Genomic DNA, 17,301 nt, shown 5'->3' with positions numbered 1-17,301 from the left:
GGGATGATTTCAACAAAGAATAGTATTCCCATTTTACAGACGAGAAAAGTAAGGTTAATGGATTAAGACTCTTTTATGAAGGCCACACATAAAATAACAATGAAGAGTTTTAACTCAGGAATACAGAGCCCCAGTTTTTATGAATCACAAATCAGAGGGGTGAGTGAGTGAGTGACAAGATCAGATTTCAGAAAGATTCCCTCCAGCCACCGTGGAATGGATGGGATGGGAAGTCATGGATAGCAGATAGAAAGCAGCAACCCTGTTAATCAGACAGAACAATAAAAGGGAGGCTCTCTAAGCAATGAGGGTTACTGAGGATCAGCACGAGAACAGAGGCTGCGGGAATCGGTGTAGGGGGGTAATATTTGAGAAATATTTGAAGAGATAGTTCTCAGGGCTTGGTTAGACGTGGTCTTCCGTGGGCAGCAGCTAGGACCCTTACTCTGGTTCAGGCCTTAAGGGCAAGGCGGAGGCGTTCGGATTTGGAAGTGATCAAAAGAACGCCTCAAACCTCGGCGGCGCGGGGGGGATTGGTAGTCCGCGAGGCCGCCCCCAGGGAGGGAAAGCGCTGAGTCATACTGGCGGGGCGCGCTGGGTCGGGGCGGTGCTCGGGCCAGATTCCCCCCCCTTCCCTCTCCTCCGCCCGCGCCCCTGGCCAGCCCTGACTCTCGCGAGAGCCTTACAGGCTATAAAAGCCGGCGCCCCGCGCACGGTTTGCGTGTGTGCTTCCTGACTGTCCTTTGTGCCTTGTGAGGAGTGGTGAGTATATGGGCAGCGCGGCCTCTGCGGACCGCATGGCCCCATGCCCCACTCGTCGCCTTTTCCTCCTTCTCCTCCTCCTCCCCCTCCCCGGAGCCTGCCTAGCTCAACTGGGGTTCTCTGACGGAGAAGGTGGCCGGGCGAGGTGGCCCTCACGTTGGACCCCCTTGTGGGTGCGGGGACGTGGTTGAAACCCGAGGCTAACGGCGGCTTGAGTATCCTCTTCCCCCGGCAACCAAAGTAGAGGGCGCTGATTGCTTGGCATGGCTTGGTCGTGATGGGGTTTCCTGCGGGTGTGTGGGGGAAGGTTCTAGAGTGGATCTGCAAACTGATTAGAAACTGAGGATACTCGTCTGTCCGTCGTGTATTAGGGGGAAAGGCTGTTCTCGGTCCTGAGCTGTGACTAGCAGTGGAGCTTCAGATACTAAGATTCCGTTTTCCGTCTTTAGTTCTCTATCTGTAGAATGGGTTTGTGGTGATCCTAAATGCCCTCGGTGAAGACTGCGCACTCATCTGCTGGTGCTTTCTTAAGTGCTAGGGTGGGGGGTGATGATGGGAGTGGCAGGGAGAGTACCTGAAGTGAGTTTTTGGGGAGTGGCTTCCTCCAGGGAAGTTCAAGAGGAGATTTCCTGAAGGGGACACACCAACTGGAAGTCCAGCAGCTTCCCATTCCCCACCATTGGTTGTGCTTTAGTGGTCGTGGGGGCCCCCTGGAAAATCAGGTTTGGACAAGAAAGCCATTTATGTTAGGGTCACATCCAGTGTTTGGTTGCCAAGTTGCTTTGTGCCTTGCTGGTTGGTTTTTTGGTTTGCTATTAAAGGTGTTAAGCAGTAAAAAGATGGTGTCAATCGATGCTTACAACGTTTCTTTTGGTTGTGGTATTATGAACCAAGAACTTGGGACTTGAAAAGTTAGTTTCTTGGCGCTTTCAAACTGATGGCTTACTGGGTTAAATCTTAACTTCTTATTTTGGTCTTGACCTGGGTGAATCCAGTGTAACATTACTCTTTGGCAATAAATTGACTCTTGTTCTACTTATTACTGCCCCAGGATCTTGGCCCCGAGGTAAGAAACCCACTTTTGAAAGGACTTCTGGGCCTTAAATATAACACCTAGAATTTTGAAATAGAGGCGATGCCATAAATCTTGGTCTTGTGTCCTGAAAAAGTTGGATTGGCTTTAGGGTGTGTGCTGTCTTGGGCAAATCTATCTGGAGAAAGGTCAAAGTGTGCTTACCACATTCTGAAGGCAGATGGAGGTGCAGTCCAGGGAAAGGGCAGCATGGCAGCTTCTGGGAGGCAGGTGCTCAGTGTTTATGGCATTGTGCATTTGCGTCCAGGTTTGAGAGTTTCCACCTCTTTCTCTCTCTGCGTGTGTGTAATGAAAATACAGAAGAAAATGTAATTGTACGAATGATGGTTCAGGAACAGTAAGAGTTTACTCCAATTGATAGAGAAATTTCCATTTTAAAATGAAAACATAACATTGTAAATCAACTGTACTCCAATAAAAGGTAAAAAAATAAAAACAAAAATAAACTTCGGGGGCTTCCCTGGTGGCGCAGTGGTTGAGAGGCTGCCTGCCGATGCAGGGGACACGGGTTTGTGCCCCGGTTCGGGAGGATCCCACATGCCGCGGAGCGGCTGGGCCCGTGAACCATGGCCGCTGAGCCTGCTCGTCCGGAGCCTGTGCTCTGCAATGGGAGAGGCCACAGCGGTGAGAGGCCCGCGTACCGCAAAAAAAATAAACTTCAAATGCACAATACAAAAAAAATGAAAACAGAGCTGAGATTCAGAGGTGTGTAATATTTTTGTTTGAAAAGTTGGAAAGCTTGGTTCATGCTTCTTACTATTATAAAAGTTAATGTAGGAACTTCCCTGGTGGTCCAATGGTTAAGACTCCACACTCCCAATGCAGGGGGCCCGGGTTTGATCCCTGGTCAGGCAACTAGATCCTGCGTGCCACAACTAAGGATCCTGTGTACTGCAACTAAAGATCCTGCGTGCCGCAACTAAAGATCCCTCACTCTGCAACGAAGACCCGGCACAGCCAAATAAATAAATACAAACAAATGTTATTGTATGTTCAGCATCACTGGACACTTTCTACAGCTAATTCTCTAAGTAGATGAAAGTTGCTGGTTATCTAGAAAAGTAAGGCTTGTTTCTAATTGACTTCCTCTTTTCCAGCTGATCGCAATATGTCTTCAGGACATGCCAAAATTGGGCACCATGCCCCCCAGTTCAAAGCAACTGCTGTAATGCCAGATGGTCAGTTCAAAGATATCAGCCTATCTGACTACAAAGGTAAGAGTAGTTAGGTTCATTAATGTGGAATTATGTTACAATCTAGGGATGGCTTGTTCATTTTCTGTATCTCTTGTCATATTTGATTGTAAAATGATTTTTATATCTCCTGTGTCTTTAGGGTAAGAGGCTTTGTCTTCCCATTGAATTGAAGTGGTGATTATCATCAGTGAACATAGGGTAGATATCCTAAGTCCAAACTGCTTCTGGAGAAAGCACGTGTTTCATTATGTCTGGACATATATCTTTATTATTTTCCCAGTATTGCTCCTCAGTTATATTATTGGAGATATTCTCATTATCGTGTTATAAAAGGCCTTCAACAATTTAAAGTCTCAGAGCTAAAGTCTTTGGAACTGTGAGACTGTATATTCAGTTCAGTTTAAGAAATATGTGTGTCATGATTGCTGTATTAGGCAGAGGGCTTAGGCACATTCCCTTGACTGTTTTGCCCCCAGAGAAAAATTGATGTCACAATTAGAATAACTCCTTTCTGTTAAATAGTTTCAAGTAGACACCTAGCAAGTTCTAATGAGGCTCTTTTTACTTTGCAGTCATGGAGCAGCAGGGTCTTCTGGGACAATTGAAAATACAAATTCCTTAGAATGCAAACCTGAAACTCAGGTGTCAAGTATACCTTTCTTGGTGGTGTAACAGTTGGTTCCTAGAGTCAGCTTTTGGGTAGAACCTGTGACTAGGTTTCTTAACAAATTACACATATTGGTTGGAATGAGAGCAGATAAGTGGGGCCCTATGGAGAGAAGCTCCTCCTGGCAAACAAGGTAAGTATAGCACCATAGGGAGGTAACCCTGGCCCAAGGGCAAAGGCATGAGATGAGGTTTAGGAAGAGCTATTGTGTGCCCTCCAGGGCTTGACCTGCTGTAGCTTGTTAGGCAAAGCCGCTGAGGAAGGTTGTTTAGGTGAGTGTGTTTATAGTGATTTTGGCTTTCAAAGTGAATGTCAAAAGGACCTGCTTGTTTTTGACTTTCAAACATTGTTGCTATCTGGAAATAAGTGAATATTTGGAATTGTTCCAAATAGCTCAGCCCATTAGGTATAGTGAGAAGCTGCCCTCAGGTTGAAGATCTAGAATACTTCCAATTGGTAGTCAGAATGAGTTTCATAAAATTGCAACTAGAAATTCTGTTACCTACCAGGAGAATTTTTGGAACTTTTGCCTTATAAATTGTTTCTTTGCTTGTCCTGTCAGGCTTGTTTGAAACATGTCTGTGGTTATTCAGGTGATCACTTAAACCTTAGCCATCAGAGACTTCCCTGGTGGTCCAGTGGTTGAGTCCCCCTTCCAGTGCAGGGGACGTGGGTTCAATCCCCAGTCGGGAAACTAAGATCCCACATGCCGCGGGCATGCTGCGGGGCAACCTAAGCCCATTCGCCACAACTACAGAGCCTGCACACTACAACTAGAGTGAAGCCCGTGCACACTGCAAGGAAGACCCCATGCAGCCTAAATAAATAAATAAACAAATCTTATCCATCGCATTACTGTGGTTCTTTGTGGAAGAATTGCAGAGGTTCTGACTTTCTCTTGTTGGTCTTATTGCCTTGCAGCAGAGAATGCAGCAATTCAGCTCTTTCTGGGCACTGATTATATAAGCATTGGCATTAGACCGTCCAGTAGATAATGGCATCTTTGCTTTTTTTCTTCACTGGAGGACTTGGTGTTTGTGCTGATTTTAACTGTCCAAAGATCAAAATTAGACGGAACAGTGTTTATCTGTAGTTGGCAGCTAACATGGAGGCAGGAAAATAAAGTATGGAAACTGGAAGAACTTTTTCTTGTGGAAGAGGTTCTGACAGCTGCAAGGAGTCTTCTCTGTTGAGCATCTTGGCATTTTAACAAATGTGTCTGCCATCAACTTAAAAAGGCTTCTTTTTTCCCTAGGAGAATGTCTTCAGGTTTACATTCTCTATAAGGCAAGGAAGTCTGATTCTTTTCTTTTTTTTTAATACATTTATTTACTTATCTATGGCTGCGTTGGGTTTTCGTTGCTGCACATGGGCTTTCTCTAGTTGCAGAGAGTGGGGGCTTCTCTTGTTGCCAAGCACGGGCTCTAGGCATGCGGGCTTGAGTAGTTGTGGCACATGGGCTTAGTTGCTCTGCGGCATAAGGGATCTTCCCAGACCAGGGCTCAAACCCGTGTCCCCTGCATTGGCAGGTGGATTCTTAACCACTGTGCCACCAGGGAAGTCCCAGGAAGTCTGTTTCAAAGGCTAACTTGGGCTTTTTTTTTCCTCCCAGGAAAATATGTTGTGTTCTTCTTTTACCCTCTTGACTTCACCTTTGTGTGCCCCACGGAAATCATTGCTTTCAGTGATAGGGCAGAAGAATTTAAGAAACTCAACTGCCAAGTGATTGGTGCTTCTGTGGATTCTCACTTCTGTCACCTGGCATGGTAAACCTCTTGGTCCATTTGGTGTGGAGTTTTTTTTTTTTTTTTTTTTAATTATTACTATTATTATTATTTTTTGGCTGCACTGTGTGGCATGTGGGATCTTAATTCCCCGACCAGGGATGGAACCTGTGCCCCCTGCAGTGGAAGCGCAGAGTCTTAACCACTGTACCACCAGGGAAGTCCAGGCATATGGACTTTTTTTTTTTTTTTTTTTTTTTTTTTTTTTTTTTTTTTGCGGTAGGCGGGCCTCTCACTGTTGTGGCCTCTCCCATTGCGGAGCACAGGCTCCGGACGCGCAGGCTCAGCGGCCATGGCTCACGGGCCCAGCCGCTCCGCGGCATGTGGTATCTTCCCCGACTGGGGCACGAACCCGTGTCCCCTGCATTGGCAGGCGGACTCTCAACCACTGCGCCACCAGGGAAGCCCTGGACTTTTAAATTAAGCAGCAACTGGGACTGGGAGGCTTTGGCAATAGACTTTCTCAAGTATTGATTTCTGGCTCCTCATAGAAGGAGTACAAATGCTCTGATTTCTCTTGTTCTTACCGCCTGGCAGCAGAGGAAAAGCAGCTTGGATTACAGCTGAGTGTACCCTGGTGACCTTAACTGTCCTCAGCCCGTTATTTTACTGCTGGAAAAAGTTTGAAGTTTTCCGGGGAGTTAGATTAGGAATGTTGGACAGGAGAAGGAATAGTTATAGTTAATGCTTTTGCTACACAAGAGTTTGAATGAATGTGATTGTATGTGTGCTTTTTGCTGTAGGATCAACACACCCAGGAAACAAGGAGGACTGGGACCCATGAACATTCCCTTGATATCAGACCCCAAGCGCACCATTGCTCAGGACTATGGGGTCTTAAAGGCTGATGAAGGCATCTCATTCAGGTATATACCTGCTGGGGGGCTGACAGTCATCAGGAGAATTATCTGATTGGCTGAGGACCTTTTATTTGAAAGGTAGAGCCCTGATCTGTGGAGTTTTTTTTCCTCATTTCATTTTTTTTCCTGTTGTATTGAGAAATAATTGATAGACATCACTGTGTAAGTTTAAGGTGTATGGCATGATGGTTTCATTTCATTCTTTTATGCTGGGCCTAAGGGGAAGGCCAGTGCAAGTGTGGGAGACCAGCCTATTTCCATTTCTTCTCTATTCTAAGAAAGCAGTTTCTAAAACTGTACTGTCTCTCTCAAACCTTTAATACTTTTTTCCAGGGGCCTTTTTATTATTGATGATAAAGGTATCCTTCGACAGATCACCATAAATGACCTTCCTGTTGGCCGTTCTGTGGATGAGACACTGAGACTAGTTCAGGCCTTCCAGTTTACTGACAAACATGGGGAAGGTAAGTCAGTCTGCCTCGTGACAGGACAGCGGAGTGGGAAAGATGGGAGGAACAAAGTCTACCAGATAAGAAAAGGGTGATTATGTCTCTTGAAGAAGTTGCCATCTCTAGATTATAGTGGGTTGTGGGGGTGGGGCAGTGGAAAAGCCTGGGGAGGAGAATATAAAGGCTTCTTGTTCCAACCGCATATTCCCAGCTTCTCCCCTGATTATTTAGTATCGCTCACTGCTGCAGATTCAATTTATTAAAAGAGTATAGGAGGATCCCATAGGTGTGTTAAGGGCAAAACAAAAGGCTGGGAATCACACCTAGACATGAACCATGCCGCTCTTGACAAGTATTTACTGGGGGGAGAGCTTAATCCCTGTAGACCATATTTGTTTCATTGGGGTAATGTCCAACCAGTTTTGGAAAATGGAAATGAAAATAGGACTACGATAACTTATCCAAAGACAGTAGGTAGAAACAGTTAATATATTTTTATCTTTTAAAAATCCATTCTGTTGGTGCAGTGTGTTTGTATTTGTAAGACTTACAATCAACAAATACCAAACTATATATATGCTCAATATAAAAATTTTTTTAAGGAAGGAGGGGTTAGGGCTGAAGGGTTTGAGATGAAATACCAAGGTTCTTCGTTAGAAGTTTGAGGATGAAAGACGATGTTTTTGTGAGTCTGAACATGACCGAGTAGATTTAATTTACGGTTTTTATCTAGCATTTGCTAGAGTGCAGGTCTTTCTTACTGCTCTAGCCCTTCTCTCCTTATATATTCTCTCATTGCAGTGTTTTGATAAAGTCCTGAACTACTTGCTCCCAGCCTTTGAGTTTATAAGCCTGTAGCTTCTGACAGCTCCCCACCTCCGCCCAGTGTAGTTGTTGTTGGAATGAGATAACCTTATCCCAACTGGGTTGAGTTTTAAGAACTCAGCTCCTCCGTCTGCTGCAGGTGCTGGGTATGTAGGGGGAGGGGATCTTGAACCCCACCCCCACCCCAGCTTAATATGATTGAGGGTAAGATGGTTGTGATCAAGTGCTACTGATATCAAGTGCACAGGTGGACTTGGACAAATTTCTTGTCTTATTACATCTCATTTTCTTTCTCTAGAAGATAAGTAGTTCCGACTAGCTCTCTAAGGCTCATTTCAGCTCTGACCTTGTGAGTTAAAGGAGGTGGAAGTTAAGAGTCTGGATTAGTGGTGTTAGTTTGGGGGACCCAAAAGTGCTAGCTTGACTAGAGTGGAAGGCTAATAGGTAATGGGAATCAGAAGGCACCATTTGCAGAAAAGCATGTGTGGGCTTTACTCTGGATTAAAGGAGCAGACAGCTGCTGAGACTGCCCTCTGGTGGAGAATGAAGTTCAGTACAAAGACGGAAGGCGCTGTGGAGTGGCCAAGTCGGCCCTTTACTGGACTTTGCTAGGACCTTGCATAGACTCTTGAACCCAAGCTTTCATGACTCTGAAGCTTGCTTCTTCACACTCTTGTTCTCTGCTGCTTCCCATCCCATTAGAACAGGCACAGCTTTCTGTGCGCAGCCTTTTATGGCTTATAATATGATAGTTCCCACTTGAGAGCATGTAAATACCAACCAAGCAGTCTATATGAGGTGCTGTCATCATGTGTTGTTTATTTGACAAATAACCCTGCATTCCTATTTTTAAAACAGATATAATTGACATATAACATCATATTATTTTCAGGTGTACAACATAATGACCTTATGTTTGTATATCCTATGTTCCTATTTTTACCTAAAAATTTTTTTTGATCTTGAATTTTACACTTTTTTGCAGGGGAGCGGTCTTTAAGTAAACTACATTACATTTTAGCAGAGAGAAGGGTGGAACTGACAAATACCACAGAGAAATTTTTTACTGAAAAAATCCTATGTTCCTATTTTTAAGGACAAATAAACCAATATTTAAACACGGCATATATTCATAGTTAATGGTGGAACTGGGATCCAAATTCAAAGCCCTCCTTTTCTTAGGTAATTTAAAATGCTGAAAAAGTCATTGTTTAGGGCCTTCTGTGTTGGCGAGAGTTGTGGTACTTCAGCTGCACTTGAAAGCTGGTAAATGTGGGACTCAGCCAGTTCTTCTGGGCTCCATATTGATCCTGAAAAACCAGCACTGTTGGGTATGAGTGAAACATCCAAGTGTGGATCTTTCTGTCCTGTCATTAATTATTGGTACAGTCTTAAGTGCCAAGAGGCTTTAGTGCCAAGGAGACTAAATTGTCAAGGTCCTTCTTTCTGGTTCATTATTCCTCCTATCTTTGTATCATTTGTATTTCTGGACAGAAGAATCTTTGGTTTCCTTGCTGGCAAACTATGGGGTGGCTCTGGGTCTGGTCTCTGCTTTTATGTTGCTTTTTATTCTTGGAAGCTTGTTTATGTTTAGGACCTGTGTTCTAATCCTTTGGTGCCACTAAAGCCAATGACTGTGTAACAATCAAATGGAGATTTTGTAAAGCAGCTGGGTTTGCCATTTAGTGCTTGTTCCATCCATACCTTGTTCCCAGACTGCTGTTTGCAGTGTCTGACATCTGAGGCTGTGACATCCTTGGACTGAAAGGGGCTTCCCCTCTCTCACCCGAGCAAGTGAGATTTTTGCTGCTCCATTACTGGGCTTTGCTGACTACATGCTTCCTAGAAGACCAAACAGCAAATAGAGTGGAAAATCAGAGATTGGTTCCCTTGCCTCACTTTCCTCAGGTTTGCCCAAGGAGCATTGCTAACTTAGGATCGTTGGAAAGGTTGAAAGGTTATGCTTTTCTGCATAAAGTGTGCGAAAGATTCAAACTTGGACCTTTTGCTTACCAGGGTATAGCAGGCAGTTACTTAGTGAAACAAGCAGGACCTTTTGTGGAGGTCCTGCCCCTTATTTCAGGCATTCTTGTTTGGCAGAGTTAAGGAACACTGAGAAGGCAAACTGCTTGCTGCTTTCAGATCTCTGAAGGGCTGCTAGAGGGAAGAAGCAGCTTAGTGTTAGGGTTTACACAGTCCTAGCTTTGTCATTTTTTAGCTTATATTTTTTTGGGTATGGGGGCAAGTCACTTAAGGTTTTTTTTAATCAATTTTTATTGTGGTTATATATAATTTACCTTTTTAAGTGCATAATTCAGTGGCATTAATTACATTCACAGTGGTGTACATCTGTCACCACTGTTTCTCTTTTTCATCATCCCAAACAGGCAGTAGTAACCATGAAGCAATAACTTACCATTCCCCTTTCCCTCCAGCCTTTGGTAACTTCTACTTTCTGTGTCTATGAATTTGCCTATTCTAGGTATTTCATGTGAGTGAAATCATACAGTATTTATCCATTTGTATTTGGTTTCTTTCACCTAGCGTAATGTTTTCAAGGTTTATCCAGGCTGTAGCATGCATCAGAACATTATTCTTTTTAAAGGCTGAATAATATTCTGATACACACACACACACACACACACACACACACACACACACACACACACACACACACACACACACACACACACACACACACACACACACACACACACACACACACACACAATGTTAGGTCTATCCATCCGTTAACAGGTTAACAGGTTGTTTGCACCTTTTGGCTATTGTGAATAATATTGCTAAAATATTGGTGAACTGGTGTCTGAATCCTTGTTTCCAGTTACTTTGAGGCTATATATAGGAGTAGAATTGCTGGGTCACATGATAATTCTATGTGTAGATTCTTGAGGAACTGCCAAACTGTTTTCCACAGCACATGCACCATTTTACATTCCCAGCAGCAATACCAAGGGTTCTTTACATCCTTCCCAACATTTACTTTCCTTTTTTTTTTTTGTTAAACTATAGCCATCCTAGGGGATGTGAAGTGGTATCTCATTGTAGTTTTGACTAGTGATGGCATATTTTCATATGTTTATTTGACCATTTGTATATCTTTGGAGATATGTCTTTTTTCAAGTCCTTTGCCCACTTTTGAATTGGGTTATCTGTTGAACTGTGGGAGTTCCGGATTTCAATTTTGGCTATTAATCCCTTATCAGATAGGATTTATAAATATTTTTTCCCATTCTGTGGGTTGTCTTCACTCGCTTCATAATGTCCTTTAATCTACAGAAGTCCTTAATGTCAATCAAGTCCAATTTACCTTATGTTTTTTTACTGTTGTTTGTGTTTTCAGTATCATATCTAAGAGTACATTTCCAAATCTAAGGTCATGAAGTTTGACCACCCTTTGTTTTCTTCAAAGAGTTTATGGTTTTAGCTCATATGTAGGCTGTTGTTCCATTTGCGAGTATATTTTTTGTGTATGGTATGAATAGATGTCGAATTTCGTTGTTTTACATGTGGAAATCCAGCTGTTCCAGCACCATCTGTTGAAGAGCATTTAAGCTTATTTTTCAAAAGGTGCATTTTTGAAGCATACATAAAATTACAGAGAACATATGTATACCCATTTACCTACTACCGTTAACAAAATCGTAATATTTTGCCGTACATGCTTTAGACAGATTATTTTTAGAACAAAGTATAAAGTTGAAGCTGTTACTTAATTTCTTTAAATTTCAGTTACTCTGTGAACAAATTAGGTATCATAGTAATTAGGGCTCTGGTGAGGATTAAATTACATATTTATAGTTTTGTACTAAAAGGCTGAGTGATCTCAGACTGCAGGGTGGGCTTCCTGGTGCCTGAATGTTGAAACTCTTTAGGGCTCAGATTTGGTTTTGAGGCATCCAATTGTCCTTGGGAGGGTGGAGCTCACCACTGATCAGGTTATTAATTAGTACCCTTTCTCTTGCAGTGTGCCCAGCTGGCTGGAAGCCTGGCAGTGATACCATCAAGCCTGATGTCCAGAAGAGCAAAGAATATTTCTCTAAGCAGAAGTGAGCACTGGGCCATTTTAGGGCCAGGCTGCAGTAGGTGGCCATGAGAACAAAACCTCTTTTGTACTATTGTTATGCTTAAAACACAAGACCTTGCACTCAGCCCAGATGTGGTGTGGGACAGGACAGGCCTTTCCTGCAGGGGTTGGGGAGGCCAGCCTTTCTTCCTCTGGAGGGAATGGCCTGAGCTGTATTATGGGGCAGGCAAACTGATGTGTATAGTAGTAGGGTATCACTTTCAGTCTTTTGTAGTTTGATTAAACTTGAGCTGAGACCTTGTTGATTCTTTATTTTAGGGGGACATTAGCCTTTGAGTGTAAGAGGAATTTACTTTTTGCTTTCCCTCTTTAGGGGAAAATGAGGTGTGAGAGTGCCTCAGAATCAGGAAATTATATTGAGGGGAAATGCAAGTAGATACAGAGAATGGACCTCGAAGCAAGGTGTTTCATTTCACCATATCTGGAGAAGAGCAAGGCCTACTACAGTACTGGCCAAGGCACTGCAATTTATGCTATAGGCTGGGTTGCAGGTTAAGAGCCCAATGAGATTACTGACATTTACTTTTACACTACTGGGAGGGCTGTATGAAAACCTGAAGCTTGGCCTCTTCTGATAAATGCCTGGTACTGGTTCTGTAAAAAGATCAGAGTTAGAGGCTTCAGTACCTTTGGAACTAAAAGGGGGAGGGGGAGACACACACAGTGCTGGTGTTCATAGGGTAGAGGCTGTCTGTGTCAGAAGCACAGTGCTGAGCACCTCTTGGCTTCCCTGGGTTTCCATCCTTGATTTAAGGGTAGTTCTTATCCTCATATCATTGTCCTGAGGGAGGGTTGTCAGTGGGGCAAAGGTGGATTCCTCCTGGGCTCTTGAGGCTAGGGCAGATTCAGGGCTGAGAATCCTGTATATCATGTGGTACCCTTCTAGACACCTTCCAGACATGGCTACCCCAACCTACCTACCCTTCCAGTATTCAGACAAGCAAGAACTATGAGCAGCAGTATAGGATTCCTGGGGCCTTTAATAATAGCTTATATGCCAGGCACTATTTCATATTTATTCAGTCTCCATAATAATCCTCTGAGGCAGGTACCGTTATTTAGGGGATAGTTGCTTCTTAAGCCCTGTAACATGTAGCATCTTGAAGCACTGCAGAGAAATGGTAACAGGTAATCCATATTCCAAGGCAGGTGGCAAGTCTGGATCTGCTTTGGTCTTTTGACTAAACTTCTTTAAGCCTTGTTATCTTCATTTAAGATCTCTACTATAATTCTTTATCAAAAATGATCATCTTGGGGCTTCCCTGGTGGTGCAGTGATTGAGAGTCCGCCTGCCGATGCAGGGGACACGGGTTCGTGCCCCGGTCCGGGAAGATCCCACATGGCTGGGCCTGTGAGCCATGGCTGCTGAGCCTGCGTGTCCGGAGCAACGGGAGAGGCCACAACAGTGAGAGGCCCGTGTACCGCAAAAAGCAAAACAAAACAAAACATCATCTTGTACCCAATAAAATCTTGTCTAGCCAAATAAGTCCCAGCAGGTGCCACTGTCATAAATGAGGATCCCACAGGGGAGGGGAGGGTATCAAGGGCCAGGGGATGCAGGTGGTGAGACCCTGGGGCTGAGCCAGCCTCTGCTGGGATTCTGAGGCTTACTGGGTATGAATGTGGTGAAGTGAAGCTCTTGGGATGTAGAGCTAGGCTCCTCTGAGGTCTGGGCCAAGCCCAGTGAGGCCAAGCGTTGGGCAGGTGGAGTGGAAAAGTAGGCCTTCTGCTCTTCTGAGTAGCGCTCTTGAGGTGGCACAGCATCCCGGTAAGTCCAGTCACGCCAATGGAAGTTGAAGCGTTCAAGCAGGGTGATCCGGTCCGCTCTTGCAGGTACACAGTCGAGGGGCTTTGTGGGTGGCAGATCCGGCACCTCTATTCCTCGCAGCAGCACCACCCCTCGGATGGCAAACCAGCCCCCAAATCTGGGATGTATGCACACACCTGATATGTGCTGGGGAGTGGGTAAGAAAGAAACAGTCATGGAGGTCGTCTTGGCACCAAATCCAGCTACCAGCAATGCAAGCTAGGTTTATTCACTTATTCTCATTTCTCATTCTGAGTCTACATGTAAGCCTCTGTCAGTCTTTGGACTCCTCTATTCCCTCTCCTGGACAACTTTTTTCATGAAGTCACTGACCACAAGGAAAGGTTCCTTGAGCTGAATTTCACCTTCCCAGTCTCACCACTCTAATCACAGCTCTTCCCCCTCCATTCTATCACAAAGACTAAGAACAGACTAGTTCTGACGTGATGTGTCCCTAGGAACCAGACCCCCCCTGACCATGGTGCACCTTTGTCCTGGATTGTACCCATCAATTCCTTTACCCAGGGGAGGTGGAAGAATGACACCTGAAATCTTTTGGCTGTGCCTCGTGGTTTGCGGGATTCTCAGTTCCCCAACCAGGTAATAAACCCAGGCCATGGCAGTGAAACCATGGAATCCTAAACACTAGGCCACCAGGGAACTCCTGGGACTTGAAATCTTGAGGGATTTTCCTTTCCTTTTCTTTCTCAGCCCCTATTCATATTTGCCCTCTGACCTGGGTTCCCCAGGGGTCAGACTCCACATCCTGTCGTTGGTAGTAATAAGCTGCCCCTGCCACATGGGCTGCTGTCTGGGCCAGAATCTTGGGGCGCCGGTTCGGGTGTACCTCGTAGTCAGCGATGATTTCTACTTGCATCTCTGGGAGGCTCTGATAGAGAACAAGATGGAAGCTTTTAGCACAAGAGGAATCATGACCATGTCCAACAGATCCTTAAGTTGTGTTAACACGGCCCTGTCCTCAGAAGTCATGTTTAAAGGGGAAACATGACCTTAAACTTGGGAGTTGGGCTGGGGGCTCCAGCGTGAAGAAAACGATATTGTGTCTAGGAGGGCCCATGTTTGAAGGGAAATACAGTCTTGTTCAGAAACCTTTATGAGGGGTGACTTGGCTCTGCCCTCTGGAGGCCCAGTGTGGAGGAAGACATGGCCCAGCTTTGGGGAGACCCAGTGTATGTGTAAGTGTGTATGTATACATGTAAAGTGTGTAGTGGGGGAGTATTCTGTCCTCAAAAGACCCCAAAGACAGCATAAAGCTTCCAGGTCTAGGGCAAAGAAAAGTGAGATGCGTGGGGAATGTTGGGCTTATTCCCATTTTGCTTGGAGGCCAAGGGAAATCTGATCATATAGTTGTCCATCAGTGAAGGGTGAGTGAGACTGGTTTCAGACCTGGGGGGCTGCTAGAGGAGGTGGCCAAACCTGGGGTGAGAAGGCAGAATGGGGAGAGATCACATTGTCAAGGCTGGCTTTAGGATACCCTTCTGCCTGGGAAGTGGTTTCTAGCCCTAGGCAGGTCTAGATCCTGCACTAAGCTTCGAGGAGCTGGAAGCAGATGCAGGTTTTGAAGCTGGGGAAGGCTACAGCCAGCCTTGCTCACCTCTCTAACACGGCCCAGGTGGTAGGCCACACACTGGTCCACAGGGTCAGTCAGTGGTTGGAGGTGGCAGCTCTGCAGGAAGGGCTTGAGGGCCCGGTCAAACATGGCAGGTGTGCTGAGTACCAGGAAGGCCAGGGTAGGTCCTGGCAGGGGCAGGTGGAAGGCTGGAGGCAGGAGTGCATTGTACCATGCCACCTGGAACAGAGAAAATTCAGGCCACACAAGAGGGCCAACTTAGGCCTTAGCCAGGCCCATACCTTAGCTTCACATTCAAGGCTTCATGCATCTTGCCCAGCCTCCATCTTATTTAATCAATGAAATTCTACTGATGTATGATGTGTGTTTATGGGAGCGCATCTGAATCTGACAGGGAGTTAAAATAGGCAAAGAATTCATAAAAAACTAAGGACAAAAAAAATTGATTATATTGTGGTAAGTGCAATAACAGGGCCAGTGAAGGCCCTCAAATTAGAAAAGGCTTCTTGGAAGCTGAGTCTTTAAGGCTAGGAAGGAAACTTACAGGCTGAGGTGGAGAGGGAGAATCTGGTGTGTGTTTTAAATAGGTCCCAGTGTAAACAGAGGTAAAAAGTGCAAGGCATAGTTGGAGAATAGCAAATTGTCTAGTTTGACAGAAGTGAAGCATCTGTAGAGGGGAGCAGAGGGAGAGAAGGTTGGAGAGATCAGTAGGAGTAAAACTGTGACTGGCCTTGAATACTACCAAATTGAGGAATATGGGTCTAATTTGGTGACAATGTGGGGCTAGCCATTGAAGATTTAAGGAGTAAACTGACATGATCAGTTTTAGATCAGTCTGGCTGCAGTGTGGAGGATGGAATGGAGGCAAAGTGACAGTGAGGAGGTTACTGCAGAAATTCAAATGAGAAATAGTGGCCTGGACCAAGAGCATAGATGGGTTGAATGGAAGGGAATGGATCTGGGATAGGAGACAGATTGCTAAAGGTCTCAGTGGCTGATTGTATGTGGAGCTAGGGAGGTGAGAGAAGGAGGAGCTTAGGATGACTGGCAGGGCTGTATATGGCACTGTTCAATACCATAGCTCCCCCTATCCAGGCCTACCTGATTGCACCAGCTAGGCAGTCCCACTCTCCCCCATACCTGACATCCACCACTACTACCTCAACACCTTTACTCAAGCTCTTCCTGATATTTGGGATGTACATAACGTTCCGATCTATCTTTTCATATATAGTTCAACTCCATTTTTAACAAGGAAGCCTCTCTGAGGCTAGATCCAACCTACCTCTTCCTCTATAATCCTCTCCCAGCACTGCTGTGTGCCACTCAGTGGAAGAGTTGGAAGTGGGCTGCCTCTTAAGCATCAGGCAAAAGGCTCAAGCTGAGTTGATTTAGCTTTGTTTCCAAGCACAGGGCTCAGTGCAGGGGGCACTGGATATGGGGAAATGGACCTATATGAACAAGACTTCTGTGTCAGGCAAGTGTATAGTTTCTATACCCAGCTCAGCACTGGTGACTGGCAACATCATGAATGTAACCTTTTATTGGTAGATGGAACAACCCAGCCAATTGTTTGCTTGTTCAACACCATGAATGCCCTTCGCTAATCAGATGACCTAAATTCTAGCCATGCAAACATTCCAGACCTTGCCCTCCTCCCAACTCCTTCGGGAAGCTTCCAAAATGACTCTGGCCTCACAGTACCTTTCTTTCTGTAAATTACGTAGGTGACAAAGCCACAGGGTTACTAGATCATATGGTGTCTCCTATTCATCAATCCGGCATTGTATGAGGGTAAAAGGACAAACCTGCAACAGTTCTCTACCCGTTTACCCCAAGCGCCCGTTGAGACCCTGTCCCGATACGTCAAACGAACACGGGGCCAGAAGAGCTCGGGAAAGTTCAGAGGACTCCAGGGCCTCACGCCGGTGGCACCGAAGCCAACCATACACTTCGCCCTAAAACCACAGTAGGGATAAACCAACCTGAAAGGGGTAAACCTCGAAGCCAAAAGGGCACAACGTGTCCTCAATCTTCTGCTTCAGCTCTGCGACTTGCGGTTCCATAGCGCACGCTACACGCTGAGCCTGCTGGGGAATGGAGTCTCAGGGTAACTCGGGACGTTAAGCTTTGAGGCAGCTTGGACTCCATTTCCCAAGAAC

The 17,301-nt window shown here is 45.2% G+C and overlaps 2 protein-coding genes across 2 annotated transcripts; one reads left to right on the top strand and one right to left on the bottom strand.

Moving 5' to 3' along the window:
- The first annotated feature begins 713 nt into the window (after positions 1-713).
- Positions 714-13,227, top strand: PRDX1 (peroxiredoxin 1). The gene is made up of 6 exons (XM_060089721.1): positions 714-762; positions 2,953-3,069; positions 5,331-5,484; positions 6,246-6,368; positions 6,696-6,826; positions 11,622-13,227. The coding sequence occupies exons 2-6, from the start codon at positions 2,964-2,966 to the stop codon at positions 11,705-11,707; spliced, it is 600 nt and encodes a 199-aa protein (XP_059945704.1). The 5' UTR covers positions 714-762; positions 2,953-2,963; the 3' UTR covers positions 11,708-13,227.
- On the bottom strand, positions 12,705-17,219 carry MMACHC (metabolism of cobalamin associated C). Its single transcript, XM_060089719.1, has 4 exons — positions 17,125-17,219; positions 15,164-15,358; positions 14,285-14,437; positions 12,705-13,695 (listed from the first exon to the last, which is right to left on the bottom strand). The coding sequence occupies exons 1-4, from the start codon at positions 17,203-17,205 to the stop codon at positions 13,282-13,284; spliced, it is 843 nt and encodes a 280-aa protein (XP_059945702.1). The 5' UTR covers positions 17,206-17,219; the 3' UTR covers positions 12,705-13,281.
- Positions 17,220-17,301: the final 82 nt, after the last annotated feature.

This window comes from Mesoplodon densirostris, chromosome 2, assembly GCF_025265405.1.
Source record: "Mesoplodon densirostris isolate mMesDen1 chromosome 2, mMesDen1 primary haplotype, whole genome shotgun sequence".
NCBI lineage: Eukaryota > Metazoa > Chordata > Mammalia > Artiodactyla > Ziphiidae > Mesoplodon > Mesoplodon densirostris.
This window is presented reverse-complemented; position numbering and strand designations above follow the sequence as displayed.

Bases quoted from the DNA above. Each gene is read 5' to 3' on its own strand.
- MMACHC (XM_060089719.1), bottom strand. From the start codon at position 17,205: ATGGAACCGCAAGTCGCAGAGCTGAAGCAGAAGATTGAGGACACGTTG. The intron at 14,438-15,163 runs GTGAGCAAGGCT...GTTCTCTATCAG, and splicing joins ACCTGGGCCGTGTTAGAGAG to AGCCTCCCAGAGATGCAAGT. The intron at 13,696-14,284 runs GTCAGAGGGCAA...CCCACTCCCCAG, and splicing joins CTGACCCCTGGGGAACCCAG to CACATATCAGGTGTGTGCAT.
- PRDX1 (XM_060089721.1), top strand. From the start codon at position 2,964: ATGTCTTCAGGACATGCCAAAATTGGGCACCATGCCCCCCAGTTCAAA. The intron at 3,070-5,330 runs GTAAGAGTAGTT...TTTTCCTCCCAG, and splicing joins CAGCCTATCTGACTACAAAG to GAAAATATGTTGTGTTCTTC. The intron at 5,485-6,245 runs GTAAACCTCTTG...TTTTTGCTGTAG, and splicing joins CACTTCTGTCACCTGGCATG to GATCAACACACCCAGGAAAC.